This window comes from Castor canadensis, chromosome 7 (assembly GCF_047511655.1).
Source record: "Castor canadensis chromosome 7, mCasCan1.hap1v2, whole genome shotgun sequence".
NCBI classification, from domain to species: domain Eukaryota; kingdom Metazoa; phylum Chordata; class Mammalia; order Rodentia; family Castoridae; genus Castor; species Castor canadensis.
Genome location: NC_133392.1, coordinates 145,593,255 through 145,614,236, shown reverse-complemented (window position 1 = coordinate 145,614,236; position 20,982 = coordinate 145,593,255). Strand labels below are relative to the sequence as shown.

General features: G+C 52.1%; 3 protein-coding genes across 6 annotated transcripts; 2 read left to right on the top strand and 1 right to left on the bottom strand.

Annotated features, from left to right (window-relative positions):
• The first annotated feature begins 11 nt into the window (after positions 1-11).
• Pithd1 (PITH domain containing 1) lies at positions 12-9,218 on the top strand. The gene is made up of 6 exons (XM_020155312.2): positions 12-319; positions 985-1,028; positions 1,410-1,487; positions 6,477-6,581; positions 7,387-7,495; positions 8,291-9,218. Exons 1-6 carry the CDS (start codon positions 122-124, stop codon positions 8,390-8,392), a joined length of 636 nt encoding a protein of 211 aa, XP_020010901.1. The 5' UTR covers positions 12-121; the 3' UTR covers positions 8,393-9,218.
• Positions 9,219-11,761: 2,543 nt separating this feature from the next.
• On the top strand, positions 11,762-16,023 carry Lypla2 (lysophospholipase 2). The gene is made up of 10 exons (XM_020155379.2): positions 11,762-11,921; positions 13,299-13,404; positions 13,656-13,687; positions 13,783-13,848; positions 14,280-14,327; positions 14,410-14,480; positions 14,596-14,669; positions 14,742-14,843; positions 14,930-15,103; positions 15,181-16,023. The coding sequence occupies exons 1-10, from the start codon at positions 11,800-11,802 to the stop codon at positions 15,229-15,231; spliced, it is 846 nt and encodes a 281-aa protein (XP_020010968.1). The 5' UTR covers positions 11,762-11,799; the 3' UTR covers positions 15,232-16,023.
• Positions 16,024-16,077: 54 nt separating this feature from the next.
• Gale (UDP-galactose-4-epimerase) lies at positions 16,078-20,582 on the bottom strand. 4 transcript variants are annotated; one of them, XM_074080995.1, is made up of 11 exons: positions 20,470-20,582; positions 18,571-18,701; positions 18,367-18,482; positions 18,173-18,286; positions 17,733-17,909; positions 17,344-17,457; positions 17,186-17,252; positions 17,013-17,098; positions 16,828-16,905; positions 16,566-16,680; positions 16,078-16,466 (listed from the first exon to the last, which is right to left on the bottom strand). In XM_074080995.1, exons 2-11 carry the CDS (start codon positions 18,689-18,691, stop codon positions 16,408-16,410), a joined length of 1,047 nt encoding a protein of 348 aa, XP_073937096.1. In that variant the 5' UTR covers positions 18,692-18,701; positions 20,470-20,582; the 3' UTR covers positions 16,078-16,407. The 4 variants fall into 4 exon arrangements, with proteins under 4 accessions (XP_073937096.1, XP_020011009.1, XP_073937097.1 ...); XM_020155420.2 differs by having other exon boundaries at positions 18,571-18,696; positions 20,470-20,552; XM_074080996.1 differs by lacking the exon at positions 20,470-20,582 and adding an exon at positions 20,172-20,422.
• Positions 20,583-20,982: the final 400 nt, after the last annotated feature.

Here is a 20,982-nt window from a genome sequence, read left to right as displayed (position 1 = left end):
ATGCGCCGCGGAGGGGCGCCTTTTACGACGCGGCGGACGCGGCGCTTGGCGGCCGGAGCAAAGCGAGCCCCGCGCAGACGGCCGTAGCGGGACAGAGGGACGCGCGGGAGACGGTGTCGCCATGTCGCACGGCCACAGCCACGGCGGAGGCGGCTGTCGCTGTGCCGCCGAGCGAGAGGAGCCTCCCGAGCAGCGCGGCCTGGCCTATGGCCTGTACCTGCGCATCGACCTGGAGCGCCTGCAGTGCCTCAACGAGAGCCGCGAGGGCAGCGGCCGCGGCGTCTTCAAGCCGTGGGAGGAGCGGACCGACCGCTCCAAGGTGGGCCGCCCGGGCCAGGCGGGCTGGGCGGGACCCGCGGGCCTCCAGTGCCAGTCGGCCTCGCCAGCCTTAGTCCTGAGGTTAAAAATAACGACAGTGAGGTCGCCAAGCGCTGTCCTGTGCCGGTCTCCTTCCAGACCTTTGGAAGGCGAAAAGGGTTGAGTCTCCCGTTTAACAGATAAGGAAACTGAGGCCCAGACCGGCGCTCTGGCTCTACACAGCTAGGGCTGCGAGAGTAAGTGAGGAAGAAGGTCATGAAGGCGTTTTCCCGTCCATTTGATCATTGGTCCTAATGGCTGCCTGATCATATCACCTGGAGGAGTCTAGCCTAGTGAGGTGATGGGTGTTTCCCATCTGTAGCACAGGCCCCTTGAGAGCCATTTGAAAGCTATGGATCCTCTCCCTAGGAGAATGCACCGACGACCGACCTTCCTATTCGCAATCCAGGAGGCTCCCCAGTAGGAACCCTGTAGTCATGGATGGTTTGTGGCTCTTAGGACACTGGATGAGACTCATTAGCTCCAAGTTAGTAAGACCTGGAAAACGAGGAAGTTTGACCGTTTGCATTGCACGCCAGTTTGTAGAACAGGATGGGAGATGTCTGAAACTGTAGGCTCTCAGCAAATATTTGTTGCTTTCTCCTCCCTCCTCCCTGTCCCTTCCAGTTTGTTGAAAGTGATGCAGATGAAGAGCTTCTGTTTAATATTCCGTAAGTATCTCCTTGGTCCCCGCCTGAGGTTAAGGCTGTACACAGTCTCCTCTTAAGATGGCTTCATTCATTGGGTTGTCTCTAGAGCCCACATCTGTTTCTAGACATGGGGTAAATTATTTTGGTGGGTTGGAGGAGGAAAGCGTTACAGCTTTTGCGGGTGCAGACTGGAAATAGATGATTTGTTTAACAATAACTGAGGGGTTGAAGTAAATTTCTTAGAATTGCAGACTACCAGAGTAGACCAGTTTAGGAATGATTAGTACAAGTGTGATGGATGAGTAAACCAAGCTCAGAAAGGGGCAGGGTCTTGCGCAGGGTTACACAGTGAAGCAGGGATTCAGCCCCAGGTTGACAACCTTCTCTTTTGCATTCTGGCAGATTTACTGGCAATGTCAAGCTAAAAGGCATCATTATAATGGGAGAGGACGATGACTCACATCCCTCTGAGATGAGACTGTAAGTGGCAAGGGCTCAAGCTCTCCCCAAGCACCTGGTTCTCCATCTCTGGTAACATCATTCCAGAATAATATTATTTCCTTTGATCTGGTTCAGTTGTCTCCGTTTAAAATAGGTTGGTCTGGTTCTCATTTACATTGGAATACACAACTCTTCTTTTTTTTTTTTTCGAACTCAGGGCCACTGTGCCAGCCATTTTTTTGATGTTTTTTTTCGAGATAGGGTCTCTCAAACTATTTGATCCTCCTGATCTCTGCGTCCTGAGTGGTTAGGATTACAGGCGTGAGCCACTGGTGCCCAGCAATGAACTCTTCTTGAATTTTTAATTATTTTTCTGATGCTGGGAATGGAACACAGGACCTTGCATGTGCGAGGTAGGTGCTCTACCACTGAGCCACATTGCCAGGACCCCAATGACTTTATAGATGAAGTCTCTTTTTTTCAAAGTGCTTGCTATGGCACCATTTATTCAGAGAGCATTCTATAAATGCTAACTGTTGATGACTTTGCAGTTTTCTTAATAACCCAGCTACAATTCTCAAATGATCTTTATGGACTCTATTCTTAGGAGCTTCTAAATTTCTTCTTGCTATTTCATACAGTAATCATCTTTGCATGTGTTGTATTGACACAGAATTGCTCTATTGGAGTTTGTGTGGACTTTAGTTAGCAAAGTTGTTTGTACCTCTTGCAACACCAAATCTGTTGTTGCCATCAGACCTAGTGTTACCAGAGCCCTTGGCCATAAGGCCTGACTTTGGGTTCCAAGGCTTTCCTCCATTGAGAGAAAATGCCAGCCTAAATAAGCATGAGGCCCTGAGTTCAAACCCCATACTGCCAAAAACATCAGTTAAAAAAAGTGACCTGAAATATAGAGAAATGAAGAAGAAATGAGTTTGTTTATAGTTTTGGCCAAAACTAGGGAGAGAGAAATTCTTAATCCCTAGTACTGCAAAAATTTTTTTCATTTGAAAAGTGGATCTGTTTTTGGCAGTACTATGGGTTGAATTTAGGGCCTGCACTTACTAGGCAGGCACTTTAATACTTGTGCCATGCCCCCAGCCCTTTTTCTGTATTTGAACTCACCTTGAGCCACTCCACCGGTCCTATTTTTGGTGAAGGGTTTTTTGAGATAGGGTCTCTGTTTGTCCAGGCTGGCTTCGAACCCGTGATCTTCCTGATAGCTGTCTCCTGAGTAGCTAAGTATAGGTGTGAGCTTCTGGGGCCCAGCTTCTATAGTTATTTTTGAGACAGGGTTTTGATTTATGCCTGGGCCAGCCTAGACTGCAATCCTCCTATTTAAGCCTTCGGCATAGCTGGAATGACAGGTGTGCACAGAAAAAACACCCCCAAAAAAAGAATTACTGTTAATTTGGTTAATTGTTAGCATTGCTGATTACTGTAAAAATAATGTAAGTATATTTTTCAAAGAAGTCCTTGCTGGTTTTTTAGAAGTAATACTGAAACATTTATGGATAAAATGGTAAATCTGGGCCATAAACAAAGTAGAGGTAAGGGCAAAACTGGCATAAAGCTGTTAGTCCTCTAAGGTGACCGATAAGTATATTTGCTCTGCTTTTGTGTATGCTTGCAATTTTTCAAAGCGCTTTTAAAATATCAGTTGAGTGGAATCCCCATTTTATAGATGAGGAAACTAAGACAGATTAAATCACTTTTCCAAAATCGCACAGCTGGTAAGCGACAAAGCCAGGCTTTAGACCCAGGAAATCTAGTTCCAGAAATACTTTTTTTTATTTGCAAGCATACATACATATAGTATATAAATTTTGGTGGTTCTGGGATTTGAACTCAGGGTCTCATGCTTGCTAGGCAGGTGCTCTACTGCTTGAGCCACTCTGCTGGCCCTGTTTTGTGTTGGGTATTTTTGTTTCTTTCCTTAGTGGCACAGGGGTTTGAATTCAGGGTATCACACTTGCTAGTCATGCTCTCGTACCACTTGAGCTACTCCACCAGCATCTGTGTTGGGTATTTTTGAAATAGAGTTTCATGAATTATTTCCCTGGGATGGCCTCGAACCACAATCCCTGATACTTGTCTCCTTAGTAGCAAGGATTATAGGCATGAGCCATCGGTGCCCAGCCATACCACATTTTCTTGATCCATTCATCCGTTCATGGATACCTAGGTTGAGTCTGTATCTCAGCTATTGTGAGTAGTGCCATAATAAGCAGATATAGAAGTAGGAGTACAGGTACAGATGTCTTTTTTCTTTTTTTGTGGTACTCATGCTTGCTAAGCTCTACCACTCCACTGGAGCCACTCTGCCAGCCCTTTTTTGTTTGTTTTTTGTGTTGGGTATTTGCCCGGGTTGGCCTCAAACTTCAGTTCTTCTGATCTCTGCCTCCTGAGTAACTAGGATTACAGGCATGAGCTACTGGTGCCTGACTAGATGTTTCTGGTCTTTTTTTTTTTTTTTTTTTGTCATTTCTTTTATGGTACTGGTATTGAACCCAGGGCCTCACACATGTTAGGCAAGCACTCTGTCTCTGAGCTACATCCCAGCCCTGACCAGATATTTCTTTGACATACTGATTTCTTTTCCTTTAGGTATATATCCAGTAATGGGATTTCTGGATCATGTGGTAGTTGTCTTTCTCATTTTTTGAGGATTTTCCATAATGACTATTCCAATTTACATTCCCACTAACTGTGTGGGAGGTCCCTTTCTTTGCATCCTTACCAGTATGTTGGTTTTTTTTTTTTGTATGTGACTGGGGTTTGAACTTAGGGCTTTGCTCTTGCAAAACAGGTGCTCTGCTGTTTGAGCCACACTTCCAGCCCATTTTGCTCTGGTTATTTTGGAGATAGGGTCTCAGGAAGTATTTGCCTGGACTGGTCTCAACCCGAAATCTTCTGATCTCAGCCTCCCAAGTAGATAGAATTATAGGCATGAGGCACTGTCACCCGACCTCACCAGTATTTCTTGTCTTTTTTTTTTGGTGGTACTGGGGCTTGAACTCAAAACCTCATGCTTGCTAGACAGGTGCTCTACCACTTGAGCAATTCTGCCAGCCCTTTTTTGTTTTGGGTATTTTCCACATAGGGTCTCTCAAACTCTTTGCCTGGGTTGGCTTCGGATCTCAAACCTTCTGATCTCTGCTTCCTGAGTAGCTAGGATTACAGGTGTGCACCACCAGTACCCAACCCTGTATTCTTATATTTGAAACATTATTTTGGGGATAGGGCCTCAGTTTTTGCTCAGGCCAGCCTAAATGACCATCCTTCTGTCTTGAGCTCCCTGCCACAGCTGGAGTAACAGGCATGCACTACCGTGTCCACCATTTTTTTCTGTTGAGTTGGACTCTCATGAACCTTTTTGTCCTGGGATCCACTGCCAGCCTCCTGCATAACTGGGATGACAGGTCCACACCACTGCGCCCAGCTATTGGTTGAAATGGGGTTTCTCCTGGATTGGCCTGGAACTGTTATCCTCCTGAGCTCAGCTACCCAAGTAGCTGGGCATGACCCACTGGCACTCAGCTTTATTGTGATTTTGATTTTGATTTCCCTCGTGATTAATGATGCTGAAATTTTTTTCATGTACTTGGCCTTTTTAAAATCTCCTTTTTGTGTTTTTGAGATAGGAATTCTCTGTGTAGCCTAGGCTGGCCTTGAATTTGACATCCTTTCACCTCTGCCTCCTTCGTGCTGGAATTACAGGCTTGTGCCCCCACTCCCAGCTTGTATATCTTTTCTTTCTTTTTATTTTTTTGTTATTGAATTGTTTGAGTTCCATATATATTCTGGCTGGCTTCTCTTTTTCTGGAGACAGGGGCTCACTATGTATTGACTTCAAACTCATGATCCTCCTCCCTCACCCTCATGAGTGCTGGGATTACAGGTGTATGGCACCACGTCTGGCTGTGAGTTCCATATATATATTCTGGATATTAATCCCTTGTTGGATGAACAGCTTGCAAAGATTTTCTGCCATTCTGTAGGTACAGACACTGCTTTTAACTACAGTGCTACCCTGCTTCGTAATGCTGCTTATAAATTCACTATTATTATATTCTGCTGTGCCTTATTCTTAGAAACACTTTGAAGCAAATGTTTGCTTTCTTAAATTGCATGCATTTTGCTGCAGCTAAAAGATAGCCCCCTCCTTTGAGGGTATGTTAATTAAACACACTGGAGATGATGGTGATACATGCCTTCGCCCTTCAGGATTTGTGGGTTGTAGAGACTGGTGTTTCTGAGATTTTTCTTTGGAAAATACTTTCTTCACTAGCAGTTTTACCTTGACTTTCCAAAGCCTTTTGTGAGTTTGTAGCTTTTGTGCTCTTTTCAAAATGGATCCCAGATGGTATTTTAAGAACTGTAAGATGACTGAGTGCATGGACTCAGACAACAGAAAATGCTTGAGTGTTGGGTTACCTGATGTTATCTCTTATCTGTTTTAATATATTTCTGCCAAAGCATGTATTTTTTCCCATGAGTAAGCTGTTTTATTTCACATCCTAGCTTGGTCTGAATGTGCTGAGTTGTTTATTTCCTCCATGCATTCATTCACTACACGTGACCTACTTTGAGCCAACTCTTTGTATCTTGCCTCTCGTGATCTTCACCTACTCAAAAATGCTGCTGGGTTATGCTGCAGGTCTTTGCTCTTTTTTTCTTTCTTCCTCTTATTTACTTACTTAATTTATTTATTTTATGTATATAAGTATGTATGAATGTATGTATGTTAGAAAATGGGGTCTTGCTATCTTGCCAGACAGGCCCTGACTCCTGGGCTCAAGCACCAGCCTCCCAAGTAGCTGGAACGAAAAGCCTCATCACTGTTCCCAGCTCTTTTCTTGTTGGCATAAAGATATTTATATATAAATGCCGGTAAAATGCCCTTTCTAAAACTTGACCCCATTCTTTGGATGGAACTGAGTCAGTTGAACAGTCTGTAGGAAGTTTTGAAAACTGAAAAGTTTAATAATGTACCTTTCTTGACGTTCCTTTTCTTTCCTTTCCCAGGTATAAGAACATTCCACAGATGTCATTTGATGATACAGAAAGGGAGCCAGATCAGACCTTTAGTCTGAATCGGGATCTTACAGGAGAATTAGAGTATGCTACAAAGTAAGCAGGGGACCTCTTCTCCACTCTGTGGCTTCTTTTTTGTTGTTTTTTTTTTGAGACATGGTCTTGCTATGTAGATGAGGTTGGCCCTGAACTTGTGGTCCTCCTGCTTCTACCTCCCAAGTGCTGGGTTTCAGGCGTGCACTAGCCTGCTTGCGTGTATGGCTTCTTGAGGAATGCGGCTCCCTCATGAGCATGTGTGGTGAGCATGCACAGTGAGCATGCAGTATGTGCATCAGCGCTAGAGCTTGCCTCTTAGTTTTGGCCTGTCTCTTCCTGTCTTACTAGCATGGAAGTGAGTTAAAACAGCAGAGGATGCTTGCTCCTTGGCTTGTCAACTTTTGGTACAGATTCAGTACAAGCCCCAGACTTCAGAACTTGTTGGCAGGTCTGGATGTGCTCCTTGGTCTTAGGCAACATGTTTTTAGGATTTCTGTTTGCATCATGATTTTGTAACAGGCTGAGTTCCAGGTGACCACATTATCTCCTCATTAGTTTTTTCTTTTTCCTAAGGGCGAGGTCAACACTGAACATGTTTTAGAATACATTTCTCGTTGCAGGCAGGAGTAGTGTTTCTTCATTTTTCTTTCCCTCCTGCCTTGGACAGGATTAGATCTGGCAGATGCTCAGTAAATGTCCACTGAATTAATTGCTTGTCCAAAGGAGTAGACTGAGAAGGAAGAGTGTTCTGGCATTTGCCTGGGTTGTTTTACACGCTGGAGCTGAACTCTTGTTTGCGCTGGTGGTGCGATGTTCACCGAATAGTAAACTGTGTCTTCTCTCCCTCTTCCTTTCCATCCTCTAGAATTTCCCGTTTTTCAAATGTCTATCATCTCTCGATTCATATTTCAAAAAACTTTGGAGCAGATACCACAAAGGTCTTTTATATTGGCCTGAGAGGAGAATGGACTGAGGTGAGAGGGGTTGATAAATATTTATGTGCACACCACGGAGGTGGGAGCTGGAAGGGAAAGGGCAAGCCAGATGTTAGTTGCTTATCTGTTTATAATTTTTTTATTAGCATATAATGGTTGTATAGGGGAGATGCATTGTGACATTTACATATGTGCTTACAATATAAGGAATTAGATTAACCCCCTCCATTTTTCTCCCTCATCTTTTTTTTTTTTTGTCTTACCTTTTTTTGATGCTAGGGATCAAACCCAGGGCCTCATGCATGCCAGGTAAATGCTCTGCCCTGAGCTATATCCCAGTCTTTGCCTTCATCATTTTAAACTGCCCATGTTTGACAGACCATCTGTATTATTATCAGAGCTTAGAAATTATGCAATTTATGTCAATTAATAGTTTTTTGAAAAACTTGGAAATTCTTCCATTCATTCACATTTTTGATAGTGGGTTGGGGGTGTAGCTCAGTGGTGGAGTGCTTGCTTAGCATGCTGAAGGCCCTGTTCCACACTGAGCACCAAAAAACGCATTCTTGATAATCTTTCTTGTTGTAGGCACCAGAGATAGATGATAAGTAAGACAAGCTCCTTTTCTTGAGGTGGCCCCTATTGTAGTGGGGGGAATGGATTTTCTCAGTTGCTGTGAATCCTTGATAATGGTTTTTGCTGACTTCTCAAGATAAAAAGGGGAGTTGTAGAGATGACTTCTAGCAAGGCATCTGATAAGGACTACTACATTGTGTGTGCTCTGAGACAGGATTATTTCTTAATGGCACTGGCACAGTCTCTATTTTCTTGCAGCTTCGCCGACACGAGGTGACCATCTGCAATTATGAAGCATCGGCCAACCCAGCAGACCACCGGGTCCATCAGGTTACCCCACAGACACACTTCATTTCCTAAGGGCTGGCCCGGGCTCCCTCAGAAGTGCTGCCGGTGATGATATGTGACCATCTGCTGGGAAGGATGACAATGAGGCTCCAGCAAGAGTTGCCTGCCACACTTCGGCCAGGCTTTGTCTTTGGGGTTGTGCAAAAACCTGGCCTGCAGAAGACAGCACACCACTAGGAGTAGTATGGGTGTCAAGGGACATGATGGTTCTCTAGGGCACTGAAGAAGTTGGGTCTTAGGCTGTGTGGTATCTGGCAGTTGTGGATAATGCTTGCTTTTCCAGTCAGTATTGGCCATGGGATCCCAAGTGTCTTGTTGCTTTGTGGCAGGATTTTTGTGTGACATGTTTTTTAAAAATGGAAACATCTTGGGCTGCAGGAGTCCTTCCGCAAGTTTGGGTTTGTGTTTGTATTAACCATCATGAGGGTCTCCAGCTAGAAGCACATGTTCCTGCTTGCTCCTTTTCCCTATTACTGCTTAGCATTCTTGTCAAGTTGCCCAGCTTGGAGTTGTCATCACACACAAGCGTCCCATGGCAATAGCTGGAAAGGCAGAAGTCTCCTGATGGTGTGTGATCCCTTGTGGGGAAGGTCGTCTTTCCTACTGCCTAGCTAAGCAATCTGGGGAGAGCATGGGAATTGTTTCTATGTCTGTGGGAAACCTGGTTGGGTAAGACTGAGACTTAGTTAAGATTTCCTCCCGGAGCCTCCTTAATGTTTATTAGCTTCTAACTTGTGTTGTAAGCCCAGTGCCAGAATTTGGAGGTCTCTAGAGTTCTGTTCATGGCTTTTATTCACTGTGACTAATAAGCTTCCTAATAAATCCTTGCCAGGCTTAATGTTTGTATTTTTGTTTGAATTTTTGGTAGTACTGATGAAACTTTAATTTTACTGGGAACTATATTAAACCTTGAAATTTTTTTGTTGTTTTGATCTAGGTAGCTCATAAGTGCCGCAATTAAATAAAGACTAGATCAGTTTCTTCAGAAAAGGTGAAGCGTAATTCTGTACCATGTAGCAAAAATATTCCTAGTTCCACATTTCATGAAGAGGATGCTGGGATTCAAAATCTGTATTCCATTTCTTATGAAGGGAAATAGTCTGTTGAATGACATTTCCAAAAACAAAGGAGGACAGATGCCGGAGCATAGCAGAGGTGAGGGTGAGCAGCACATTCTGCCTAAAGGTACACCAAAGACTTTGGCCTTTAATTTGAAAGTACATAATTGAAGAGAATTTAAGTATCTGAAAAGCGGATTTGAGACAGTCTGTATTCTCTCCCTTGCAGAAAGTACGAAAAGTTGATGAGGGGAATAAGTTCCACATCTGATCCTATTGACAGAGTTCCTCTGAGGGACAGGCCCACACTCTTCAGGAGGTTGTCATTTTCTTCAGCCTGTCCTTATCTTTGTCAGGCCTCAAAATTCTAAAATTCAGTCTGAAGTCAACTAGAATGAAAATGCAGTTCCTGGTGCACGAAGGGTCCCAGCCATTCTTCATCTGTAGCTTCTACTGCTGCTTTAGTTGGGTGATTTTGAGGATTAAAAGGCTATTTGCCTCATGCTGGTGTCTCACGCCTATAATCCTAGCTACTCAGAAGGCAGAGATCAGGAGGATCGTGGTTCAAAGCCAGCTTGGGATACCCTATCTCAAAAAACCCAACATAAAAAAAGGCTGGCGAAGTGGTTCAAGTGGTAGACCACCTATGCAAGCATGGGGCCCTGAGTTCAAATCTCAGTACTGCCAAAAAAAAAAAAAAGGCTATTTTAAAATTTGGATTAGGGGAGAAACAGAAATCTCAGAGCAGACTGGTCCTTCATTCTCTCCCCCAGCTGAAGCAGGAATCACAGATAGCCCCGGAACTGGGCCTCTTGATTTGGAGCTTCGAGCTGAAGATGGCTGAAGTAGAGTGAGGGCGTGGCTCGTGGGATGGAATGCCTACAGGCATGAGGCCCTGAGTTCACAACCCCATACCACCTCCTACCCCCTCAAAAGCCCCAGTACTACTCCCCACCTTCCACAGAAGGCCTGCAAGTGCCTGGTACCTCAGGTGCCTGCAGTGCAGAAGGAACTTTACCTCCATGAGCAAAGGTGGTATGGCAGGGGTGCTGTCAGTAGTAGGGGCAGCTGTGTTACTTTCTTTCACTTTTATCCGTTTTCTCTTGTGACATCCAGTCATGGGTACTTGGCTTGTTGACCCCTGTGCCCACGGCTTTCCTACCCAGAATCCTGGTATTTCAAGCTCCATCTCTGTGACCTGTTGATTACTCAAGACCAAACTGCCGCTTGTCATGGAGAAAAGTGCTTTGTTGAGCTTCCAAGTTTGCATTATTTCCTTCAGTTCACAGAAAGACCAGTGTAGGTTAAGCTGGGAGAACAAGTGTGACTCATTTCCTGTTTGCAGAGCGCCACAGTTCTGTCAGGGACATTGCCTCCCAGGCTTTCTGTGGACCCTGAGCCCATTTCCACTTCACCAGTGCAAAGGGTGACTCAGAGGTGACCAAATGAAGCTCTTTGTTCTTGGCTCACTGAATGGCATTTTGCGCACCCTGCACGGCACTGCTTGTCAAGAACCATGCTAAACACTGCTGATGCCTGTCGGTTATCCTGATGTGGCCTGTATATTTTCCCAAGATCCTTTTTAGAGTGATTAAGGCCTCACACTCATTTTACAATGTATAAAGCATGTTCACACGTCCTCATTTGAGCCTAACAGCAAAGTTATGAAGTAGGATGGTTATTATCATTTTATAGCTCAGGAAGCAGGTCAAGAAAGGCAGAGTTACAGTGTAATCCTGAAGTTGCTGTTTATTTACTTCCCTGTGCCTCAGTTTCCTCATCTTTAAGATAAGACTGGAGCACACAGGTCTTTTCAGGTCAGAGTGTATAATTCCATCCATGATCCTGGGGGAGGGCATGAAAACCAGTGTCTGGGATGAGCAAGTGGAAAGACCGAAAGTGCAACGTGAGGAGTGTAGTTAATAGTTGTATGCAGTTTTGCTAAGTTACAGCTGCTCTTGCCGCTGGGGAAAAACAGGTAACTGAGATGATGGATATTAATATGCTATACTATGTGACTATTTTCGATAGATAGATGATTGGTAGATAAAGATATCTTGTACCGCATATATAAGCACTGAAGTGTATTAAGGCAGTGGCTGATACCCAAGGCCACCACGGGGATGGAAGGTGCAAACTTTATGCTAGTGGCAATGAGCAATGCCTCTCCTTCCGGACGGTCTCCTCCAGGAGGGCCGGGGGTGGTGGAAGTGGGGTCGCGATGCCCTGTCCAGAAGCTGCAGGAGGTAGCGCAGGATCACAGGGAGTGGCCCCGCCGACCGCAACATGGCAGCTCCTAGCCGGGAAACCGGGCCCGCTTCCGGGTTCCGTACCGCTGGCCGGGCTACTTCCGGCAGCGCGATGGCTGGGTTCCCGGGACTCGAACGGAAGTTCCGGCGGGGGCGGCCGAGGGGGAAGAGTGTGTGTCTGTGCGGGAGAAAGGGGAGAATCGCCCAGCGGTCTCGGAAGCCCCAGGGAGCGAGGTACCGGCCGGCCGGGCGGGCGGGCTGCGGGCCGGGGGGCGGGCGCGGCGGGCGCGTCCCGGGAGCGGGCGGCGGCGCGGCGGAGGATGGGGGTGGGGAGGAGGTGCGAAGGCGCTGTCCAGTCCTGGGGACTTGGGAGCGGAGCGCGGCGGGCCGGGGCTGTCCGCGTGGGGTGCGAGCGACAGCGCGCTCGGAAGTGGGGGATCCCATTGTGGGGCGGGGGCTTCCCCAGGGTCAAAGGCAGACAGTCCCTTTGTGAAAGGGTACGAGCGAGGGTAGAAAATGTCAGTGTGGGGAGTGGTGACCCTGGGTCAGAACCGAAGTTCCCACTATGGCGAGTGGAACCCTGGGTCTTACAGTGGGGAGGGAGACACACCGGGTCAGGGAGAGGGGGAGCCAGGGTGAGTGTCCCAGGGCGGAGAAGGGAAGGGATCCCGGCTTAGGACAGCAGGTGCATTCCCCGGTGGACACAGGGACCCAGGGTCAGAGGCACAAGCTGCTCTGTGACCGTGGTGCCATGGAAAGCAGCAGTTGGGTCAGAGCTGGAAGGTGGGAGCCAGTGCGGAGGGCTGGGCGCCCTGGAACGGTAGGCACTTAAAGGCAGGTAGCGGGAAGCTTCCAGAGTTTAGAGGATGCTCAGGACGGGAGGGGCCAGCCAGTCTGACATTCTTTTGTGTGTTGGGAGTCCCTGAACCTGTTCAGCTGGGGGCCCATTTGTAGCCACTGGTCCTAGCAGTAGCAGCAGGTAGTCCTATTGGGGAGGGCCGTGGAACACCAGTTGGGGGGTAGGTGGCAGAACCAGAGTCCTAAGGATCTCAGGGAACATGGGGAGCCCCCAGAGGCCGTGGGAATTGCTGAACCAGAAACTGCTGTGAAGACCGGATGGGGGCTGGATGGAAGGGAAGGGAGAGAGGATGGAGAAGATGGTGTGTGTGGGGGGGTGGAAACATATTTTCCTGGCGTTTTTCTCCTTTTCGTTTCCCCATAGGGAGGGGAGGTGGGGAGGAGGGGACCTAGCAGCTCCAGAGAAGGGGTACTCCGAGACCAGGGAGAGAGGAGCATGGAGGGGAAGGCATCAGACAGCTCCCTACCTCCCCTTCTCCCCCAGCCCTTAATCCCTGCCTGATCCATCTCCAGCAAGCTCACACTCTGGGGTTGGGCCAGAATCAACCCATGGCTTCTGGACACTAGGGTGGCTTTCAGCCCTGGACTGGAGGCCACCTTCCCACCCTTTGCCCCAGACTTCTTGCCTGCCTTTTCTCTGTGCCCAGTACTGAACCTGGGCACTATGAGGGGGTGATGGCCTGCGTGGGCCCCTTGAGCCAGGAATCTCTTCTTGCCTGGCCTTGCTCTTGACCGCTGCTCCCTTGTGTGCAGGCCCGGCCTGCAGGGAGCCCTGCAGTGTATGTGTGGTAACACCATGTCTGTGCCCCTGCTCACTGACGCTGCCACCGTGTCTGGAGCTGAGCGGGAAACGGCCGCGGTAAGGGCCTGTCCACTCTTGGCAGCTTCTGGGCCAGATCCTGGAGGGGGTGTGGGAAACGGGGAGGTGGCGGTGATGAGAAGGGAATTCCCAGAAGCCAGGAGGCTCAGGGTTGGTAACCTGTTGGCTCCCACCTCTGTTCCCCCAGGTCCTTTGGACTGGGGGAGAGGTGGGCTGAAGTGGGGGGGGCAGGAGGGGGATGAGCTCTCAAAGGGGCATCTTCCTACCTCCCCACTTGTCACTTTTTCCAGGTTATTTTTTTACATGGACTTGGAGACACAGGGTGAGTGATCTGGACGGGTGTTCCTTGGGGAGTGGGTAGGGCCAGCAGGCAGGGCTGCCCCTTCCTACACCAGTCTTCTCCCTTCCCTCCTACAGGCATAGCTGGGCTGACGCCCTCTCCACCATCCGGCTCCCTCACGTCAAGTACATCTGTCCCCATGCGTGAGTGTCACCCCAGCTAGGGAGGGGTTGACGGAGGTGATGCTGCGGCCCCAGGCCTGTGCTCTCTGCATCCTAGCTTTGTGCTCAGAGCAGCCGGAGTGCCATGTTTAACCTTAGCTCCTGTGGAGCCCCAGGAATGGGCTCCAGCCCCCAGCCCCCGGAATTGCTAGACTCCAGACTTCCTGGAAGCAGGGCCTCCCATGCCCCTTCCCCAAGTACTCACCCACCGAGCTGGAACCCCATCACTGTTGTTGGGCTCTGCACTCCTTCACTACCGCTGCTGCCCTAACCACAGCCTCAGGGGCCCCACGTGGCAGGTTGCCTGGCAACACCTTAAACACAGGCCCTGCCTGCTGGGAGGGGCCCCAGGGCTCTCTGCTGTGTCTTCCTCTTCTCTTCTGAGCATGACTACTCCTGGCTGTCTCTCCCAGGCCCAGGATCCCTGTGACGCTCAACATGAAGATGGTGATGCCCTCCTGGTGAGTTTGGCGTTGGGGGAGCTGGTGGAGCTGCAGGGGTTGGCCAAGTCTTCCAGCAGCTGCAATGCCTCTGCAAATCCAGGTTTGACCTGATGGGACTGAGCCCAGATGCCCCAGAAGACGAAGCTGGCATCAAGAAGGCAGCAGAGAACAGTAAGGCCCTGATCCCCCAGCACCTCCCCTCCTTACCCCCAGAAAGCAGTGGGCATGCCTGGCTCCCTTCAGGGCCCCCAGTGGCTCCTCCGCCCAGTCATGCCCCTCCCCCCAGTCAAGGCCTTGATTGAGCATGAGATGAAGAACGGGATTCCAGCCAATCGGATTGTCCTGGGCGGCTTTTCGCAGGTGAGGGGGGAGAAAGGGGGAGGGGCTGGGTGGGTGAGCTGTACCTTCATGACCTGTCATGCCTCCTTCCAGGGCGGGGCCCTGTCCCTCTACACAGCCCTTACCTGCCCCCACCCTCTGGCTGGCATCGTGGCATTGAGCTGTTGGCTGCCTCTGCACCGGAACTTTCCTCAGGTGAGTGTCCCCACAGCCCCTCCTGCCCTGAGTGTCCATTGTGCTGCAGCACTGGCTTTGTCCTCTGAGCCCTGTCTGGTCCACAGGCAGCCAACGGCAGTGCCAAGGACCTGGCCATCCTTCAGTGCCATGGGGAGCTGGATCCCATGGTACCAGTACGGTTTGGGGCCCTGACGGCTGAGAAGCTCCGGTCTGTTGTCACACCAGCCAGGGTCCAGTTCAAGACCTACCCAGGTGTCATGCACAGCTCCTGTCCTCAGGTCAGTGGGGATTGCCTGCTTCTATCCCTTTCCCTCCTGCCTCCAGCAGGGAGCATCACAATCTCCCCCAACCCCAGGAGATGGCAGCTGTGAAGGAATTTCTTGAGAAGCTGCTGCCTCCAGTCTAACCAGCACTGCTGGAACCCAGTGCAGTTTCCAGCTCACAAGGGACCCAGCAAGCAAGTGCGGCACCGTCTTGGATCTGAGCCGGTCGAGCAAGCCCCTGTTCCCTCCCCCCATACCACATCCTCTTCCCACAGGCCTTTGGGGCAGGCCACCGAGGTCTGGTCAGGCCCTCCCTGCTGTCCTCGGCCACCTGGTAGTTTACAGCAGGGGTGGACTGCTTCTTCACCTCACTTCCCTCGAGGCGGGTCCCTGGCAGCAGTACTGGAGGGGCTGCAGGCAGCGGGAGAAAGGGGCCCAGCCCCCGACCCACTCACTCAGGACCTCACTCACTAGCCCCGCTTTGGGCCCCTCCTGCGACCTCAGGGTTCGGCCCGTGGGCCCTTCAGGCCCTACCCCAGTGATTCTGCCCAGATAATCGTGTGTGTCTCCTGCCTCACTGCAGCTGCTTCTCAATCATGAATGTGTCCATGGCCCGGGCCCCTTGCTGCTGTGGGCTGCTTGCCCCTTGGTAGGCAGGTGAGGAGGTGGAGTCCGTCTGGGCCTTCCCTTGGCTGGTTCCCCATTTGGGGGCTCGGCCCTGCCTCCCTGTTGCCCTCCTCCCTCGCAGGCCTGGAGCCTGCAGGGCTGGATTGAGGCTCAAGGCCCCCCTGGCTGTCTCACTCCTTCTGTGTCCCCACTCTGGACCAGGGAGATAGTGGGGGAGGAGTTGTGTCTCGTCTTCTGTCTCCATGTGGTTTTGGGTGTTTTTCTTGTGTGTCCTGGATTCTGATAAAATTAAAGAAACTGCTTCCTCACCTCAGGCCTGACTTCTATTCAAGGTGTGCACAGTGGCCATCTGCGAGCGTCTGTCCCAGTGTAAGAAAGCATGTTTATTTTAAATACTTTGGCAAGCCCCCTCGTAGCAGTCTAGTCAGTGCCTGGGAGGCGGTGTGTGGTCCTAGAGCCCTGCCTTCTCAGCCACTCTGGTGGTCCTGTTAGTTCCTGGATCCCGTGGGAGATAATTTGTAGAGGCCCCAGCTCCTGGAGAGTGGAGCCTGTGGCCCCAGGCCAAGTGGCCTGGCTGGGATTTGAGGTAGGGTGGCCTCAGCTTGGCCCCAAAACTCCAGAGTGGGATCCTGATGGAGGCTGGAGAGAGCTGCTTCTCCTTGTCTTTTCTGGTCCGTGGTAGAGGGGGTTCCTCAGGCCTGTGCACCAAAGCCTGAAGGGTTCTGCTGCTGCCAGCGCCATAGATCTTCACCTGTGATAGGCGTGCTGGGTGATTAGGACCCGCACTGACGGCAGCCTGGCCCAGACCCACCCCTGTCGCCTCGCTCTCCTGGGTTAGGCCAGCACTCACACATCCTGTCCAGCCCCAAGGCTGCTGTCCAGCCCAGCTCCTCGTGGGCCAAGCTGGGGTTGGAATAACAGGCCGCCACATCACCTTCCCGCCGCGCCACCACCTTGTATGGGATCTATGAGGAGGTGGCAGAAGAGTAGATGAACACCTGGCCCTGGGGTGCTGGGGAGCAGGAGGGGCCTGGATGTGCTGGGATAGTCGATGGGTGAGCGAAGGCAGCGAAGGGCCTCGGCTCCTGACTGCTGGTGTGGTGAGGACCTACCTTCTTCCCTGAGGCCTTTTCCATGGCTTGCACCATCTGCAGCACGGAGTAGCCTGTGCCTGTGCCCAGGTTGTAGATCTGCCAGAAGAACCGCATTTGTGGAGGGGCCGGACCGGCTACCCTCCTGAGCCCTGCTGGCCAAGCATTTGACCCCTTCCCTCCCTGACTCCCTCTTCACTTCATACCCGGCAGCCACACTGCTCTGTCAGCTTCCTCAAGGCTGCGATGTGGCCCTTGGCCAAATCCACGACATGGATATAATCCCGGACGCCTGCAGATGACGATGGTTGAATGAGGAGTCTATCCCACCTCAGTCTTCCTCCTGGCCCCTCTTTGGTCCTCCCAGTCCTAGGCTCACCTGTGCCATCCTCTGTGGCATAGTCATCACCAAAGACATTCAGGGTCTCCCGTCGCCCAATTGCCACCTAGGGGCAAAGGTCAGATCAGCTCCTTCCAGGTTTTCAGCACCAGCTGAACTCCTAGGTCACTGCCTCCATCCCTTATACTTCCCCCTACCTGAGAGACATAGGGCATGAGGTTGTTGGGGACACCCTGGGGATCCTCGCCGATGCGGCCGGAGGCGTGGGCGCCTGTGGGGTTGAAGTACCGCAGCAGCACAGCATTCCAGGCCTGTGGGTGTGGGGGAGACAGTGGGGCAGGGGCACAGGCAGCACATCCCAGCTGAGTCCACAGACCTGTGCGTCACCCGCATGCCTGTTCTCTAGAAATGAGCAAGGTTATGGGGCCCTCCCTGCCAGTGCTGCAACTTTGGGCCAGTCACTGCCATTTCTGAGCCTCAGCTTCCTCCCTGGGGTTGGAGGTGCTCAGGATTCCACCTCAGGTTCAAGGGGAACACGGGGAATCAGTCAATGAACAGAGCCAAGGCTGGGTCAAGGGACCCTTACCTTATCAGCCTGGCACAGGTCCCTGATCATTTCCTCGATGAAGAACTTGGACTTGCCATAGGGATTGGTACAGCCCCCTGTTGGGTGGGCCTCATCCAGAGGCAGATACTGGGGGTTTCCGTACACCGTGGCTGAGCTGCTAAACACCAGGTTCTTCACCCCATGGGCTCTCATGGTCTGGATATGGAGAGCAGAGTCGGGCCTGTGCTTCACACACTAGTCCCACTGTGCCCCTGGGAGGGTGGGGCTGAGGTGATGGGCATTCCCATTTACAGATGGGGAAACTGAGACTGGGAGGGAAAGACGTGTCCAAGATGATGCAGCATGGGCCCTGTCTGACTCTCTCCCGCAGGCCCTTCCCCACTGTGGCTGCCTCTGCTGGCCAATGGGGTCCTGCTGGAGGCCCTCCTGGGGTCTGTGTCCCTGCCCAGTCCTCTCACCTCCAAAAGCTGGATGGTCCCTGTAAGATTCACTCTGTAATAATCCAGAGGCTTCTGCACTGACTCGCCTACAGCCTTGAGCCCGGCAAAGTGGATGACGGCTTTAAAGCTGTGCTGTGGGGCAAAGCCAAGGTCAGAGGTAACTTCAAGGGCCTAGTCCTTGGCACTGGCCCAGCCTGCCTGCCAGCACCCACCTTCTTGAAGAGGCGCTGTAGGGCTGCCTGGTCCAAGATGTCCATCTCTTCAAACTCCACAGAGCGGCCTGTCAGCTCCTGTACCCGCCGCAGACTCTCAGGCATGGAGCCTCCTCCTGGTGGCAGGATCAGGAGATGGGGTCCTGGATCTAGGTTTTCCTTCTCCACGCCCTCCAGAAACCTGGCTCTGGCTCCCACACTCACCCCGGATGGCATTATGGAAATTGTCAATGACCACAGGTGAGTAGCCCGCCTCCAGCAGCTCCAGCACCGTGTGGCTGCCGATGTAGCCAGCTCCTCCAGTTACCAGCACCTTCTCTGCCATTGCACCTGGTCTAGGACACAGAGTGTTAGATGTGGCTGACGCTGCCCACTCAGAGTCCCCTGACCTCACATTGGAGGGAAGCAGCAGTGGGCCCAAGTTAAAGGGGTGGCTCTGCAGTCAGCCCTGGCTCAAGTCTGGGTGCTGTCACTTTCTGGCCTTAGGCTTTGAGCTCCACTACCTTCTTTTGGCCATGGTTTACACCGCTGTAAGACAGAGCTAATGACTGCACACATACCACCTAGTAGGGAGGGTTCAGTGAGGATTTTAAAGGCCTGCCACCTGGTACAGGAGGGAGACAGACACATGAATACTGTATTTCCTTCCTTCCCTCCGTTCTGTGTGTGTGTGTGTGTGTGTGTGTGTGTGTGTGTGTGTGTGTGAGAGAGAGAGAGAGAGAGAGAGAGAGAGAGAGAGAGAGAGAGAGAGAGAGAGAGAGGGCGCACTGGAATTTGAACTCAGGGCCTCAAGCTTGCTAGGGCAGGCAGGCACTCTACCACTTGAGCCACCCCGCCAGCCGCCAGATAGTAAATTGACCCAGGGTTGGGAAGATGGACTCTGAGAACCCATACTTCTGTCCCCAATGCCAGGACTGGGACTCCAGGATCCTGGGGGAGGGGCTTGGTCCGTTTGAGTCAGGCCATCCTACTGCCTCCACCATCACTAGATGGCAACTGGCTCCTGGGCTTCGGAACTAACACCTCCTGCTCTGGGCAGCCTCTTCCCTCCCCCTCCCTCAGGGGTCAGCTGGGAGGAAGCAGGAAATACACTAGACGGCCTCCAGGGTGGGGTCCTTGACCTGGCGGGCCAAGCCCAGCTTCGGGACTGCAGCACCACAGTCCTGGACTGGGTCCCACCCCACCCCAGGGCAGTGGCTGGCTCAGCCTCAGCCCGTGCCAGGGCCAGCCCAGCCCCGTCTCTCCTGGTTTGGAGCTAAGGATCCCGCCCAAGTTCAGGCGGCACTGAGTGGACCAGCGTCGACGTGGACTTGGCCCAGGCTCCACTGCCAGGTGTGCATCTCCGCCCTGAACAAACCTCGCAGCGGAGTGGGGCGGGGCGGGCAGAGAAACCCAGGACACTGAGACCTTTCATTCCCGCGGCCTGGCCCGCTGCTGCCTTCCTCCAGCCCTTTCTGGGCTCACCCAGCTCCAATCCACTGCACTGAGCGCCCGCTGCATGCCAGGCTCGGTACCCCGCACGCCCGCGCCATTTCCTAAGTTCTCCCCACATCTTGACCAGGCAGGTCTTATTACTGGCACTTTACAGAGAAAAGGTGCTGGGGGCCAGAGCAGTGCAGTAATTTGCCTTGGTCACACAGCTAGTGAGAGCCGGGCTGGATCAGATCTCCAGGTTCGCAGCCCGTCCCCTACCCGCTGCCTCCCGCCAGGTCCCCGCCGAGCCCCGCGCCCTGGGCAGTGGCGGAGGTGCCACGGGAGGCAGGAAGGCTGGTCTGAGGTCGGCGCCGACCCGGACACGGCGTGACCTTGGTCAGCTGTCGCTTCCTCAGTTTTCCCAGTCTGTACAATGGAGGGGAGAAGATGCTGGGCCATAAGCGCTCGAGCGCGGCTGAGCCTCAGGCTGGATCTGTGCCGTGGCTCGCAAGACGAGCTAGGAGCCGGGTCCGGAATGAATGAACCCCCGCGGCCACCGCCACGGTAGCGGGAAACCCGAGCCGAAGGGGCGGGCCTCTGCTCTGAACGCGGCCCGACCCTCCTCCCTCGCTACCCGACGACCTCCCGGCCCTTCCCGAGCCCTCCCGGCCCTTCATTCCGCCCGCGAACCTGCTGGGGATCGCGCGCCCCGCGCTGGTTCCAGCGGCACCGCCTCCCGCGCGCTGCGCGGCGGTTCCTTTAAGAGCTGACAGCCTACCCTGGTCCCGCCCCCTCTACGTCCCCAAGGAAACGTGTCGCTTGGGTTACGCCACTACGGAAGCGCCAGGAGGACAAAAGGCCAGCGCAGCTGTCCGGCTACTGCGCGGCGCATTTCCACGGGAGCCGGAAGTGCGGCATCCTCCCGCGACCCGGCTGCAGCGCTGTCCTCCGTTCGCCGTGCCCAGCCCCGCAGCTGCACCCCGGGTTCCGCGCAGGCCCGCAGGTCTCCAAGCTCCCCCGGATCTGCCCAAGTCTCGCACGAAATGAAAAGAAACGCCGCGCAAAGGCGACGGCGGGCTGCACTGGGTAGAGGCCATGGCCCGGGCCTCCCAGGGGGCCCGATTTGGGAGCAGATCGAGCAGCTCGGGACGGATCTCTGCTGCTGCGGCAGGAGCCGCTGTGCCCATCGCTTTGAGCCCGCAA

Excerpts from the sequence above, each read along its gene's own strand:
- Pithd1 (XM_020155312.2), top strand. The coding sequence starts at position 122 with ATGTCGCACGGCCACAGCCACGGCGGAGGCGGCTGTCGCTGTGCCGCC. Across the intron at positions 1,488-6,476 it reads CATCCCTCTGAGATGAGACT|GTATAAGAACATTCCACAGA; the intron begins GTAAGTGGCAAG and ends TTCCTTTCCCAG. Across the intron at positions 7,496-8,290 it reads TGAGAGGAGAATGGACTGAG|CTTCGCCGACACGAGGTGAC; the intron begins GTGAGAGGGGTT and ends ATTTTCTTGCAG.
- Lypla2 (XM_020155379.2), top strand. The coding sequence starts at position 11,800 with ATGGCTGGGTTCCCGGGACTCGAACGGAAGTTCCGGCGGGGGCGGCCG. Across the intron at positions 11,922-13,298 it reads CGGAAGCCCCAGGGAGCGAG|GCCCGGCCTGCAGGGAGCCC; the intron begins GTACCGGCCGGC and ends CCTTGTGTGCAG. Across the intron at positions 15,104-15,180 it reads TGCACAGCTCCTGTCCTCAG|GAGATGGCAGCTGTGAAGGA; the intron begins GTCAGTGGGGAT and ends CCCCAACCCCAG.
- Gale (XM_074080994.1), bottom strand. The coding sequence starts at position 20,238 with ATGGCCCAGCATCTTCTCCCCTCCATTGTACAGACTGGGAAAACTGAG. Across the intron at positions 16,906-17,012 it reads CAGAGCAGTGTGGCTGCCGG|ATCTACAACCTGGGCACAGG; the intron begins GTATGAAGTGAA and ends TTCTTCTGGCAG. Across the intron at positions 16,681-16,827 it reads AAAAGGCCTCAGGGAAGAAG|ATCCCATACAAGGTGGTGGC; the intron begins GTAGGTCCTCAC and ends ACCTCCTCATAG.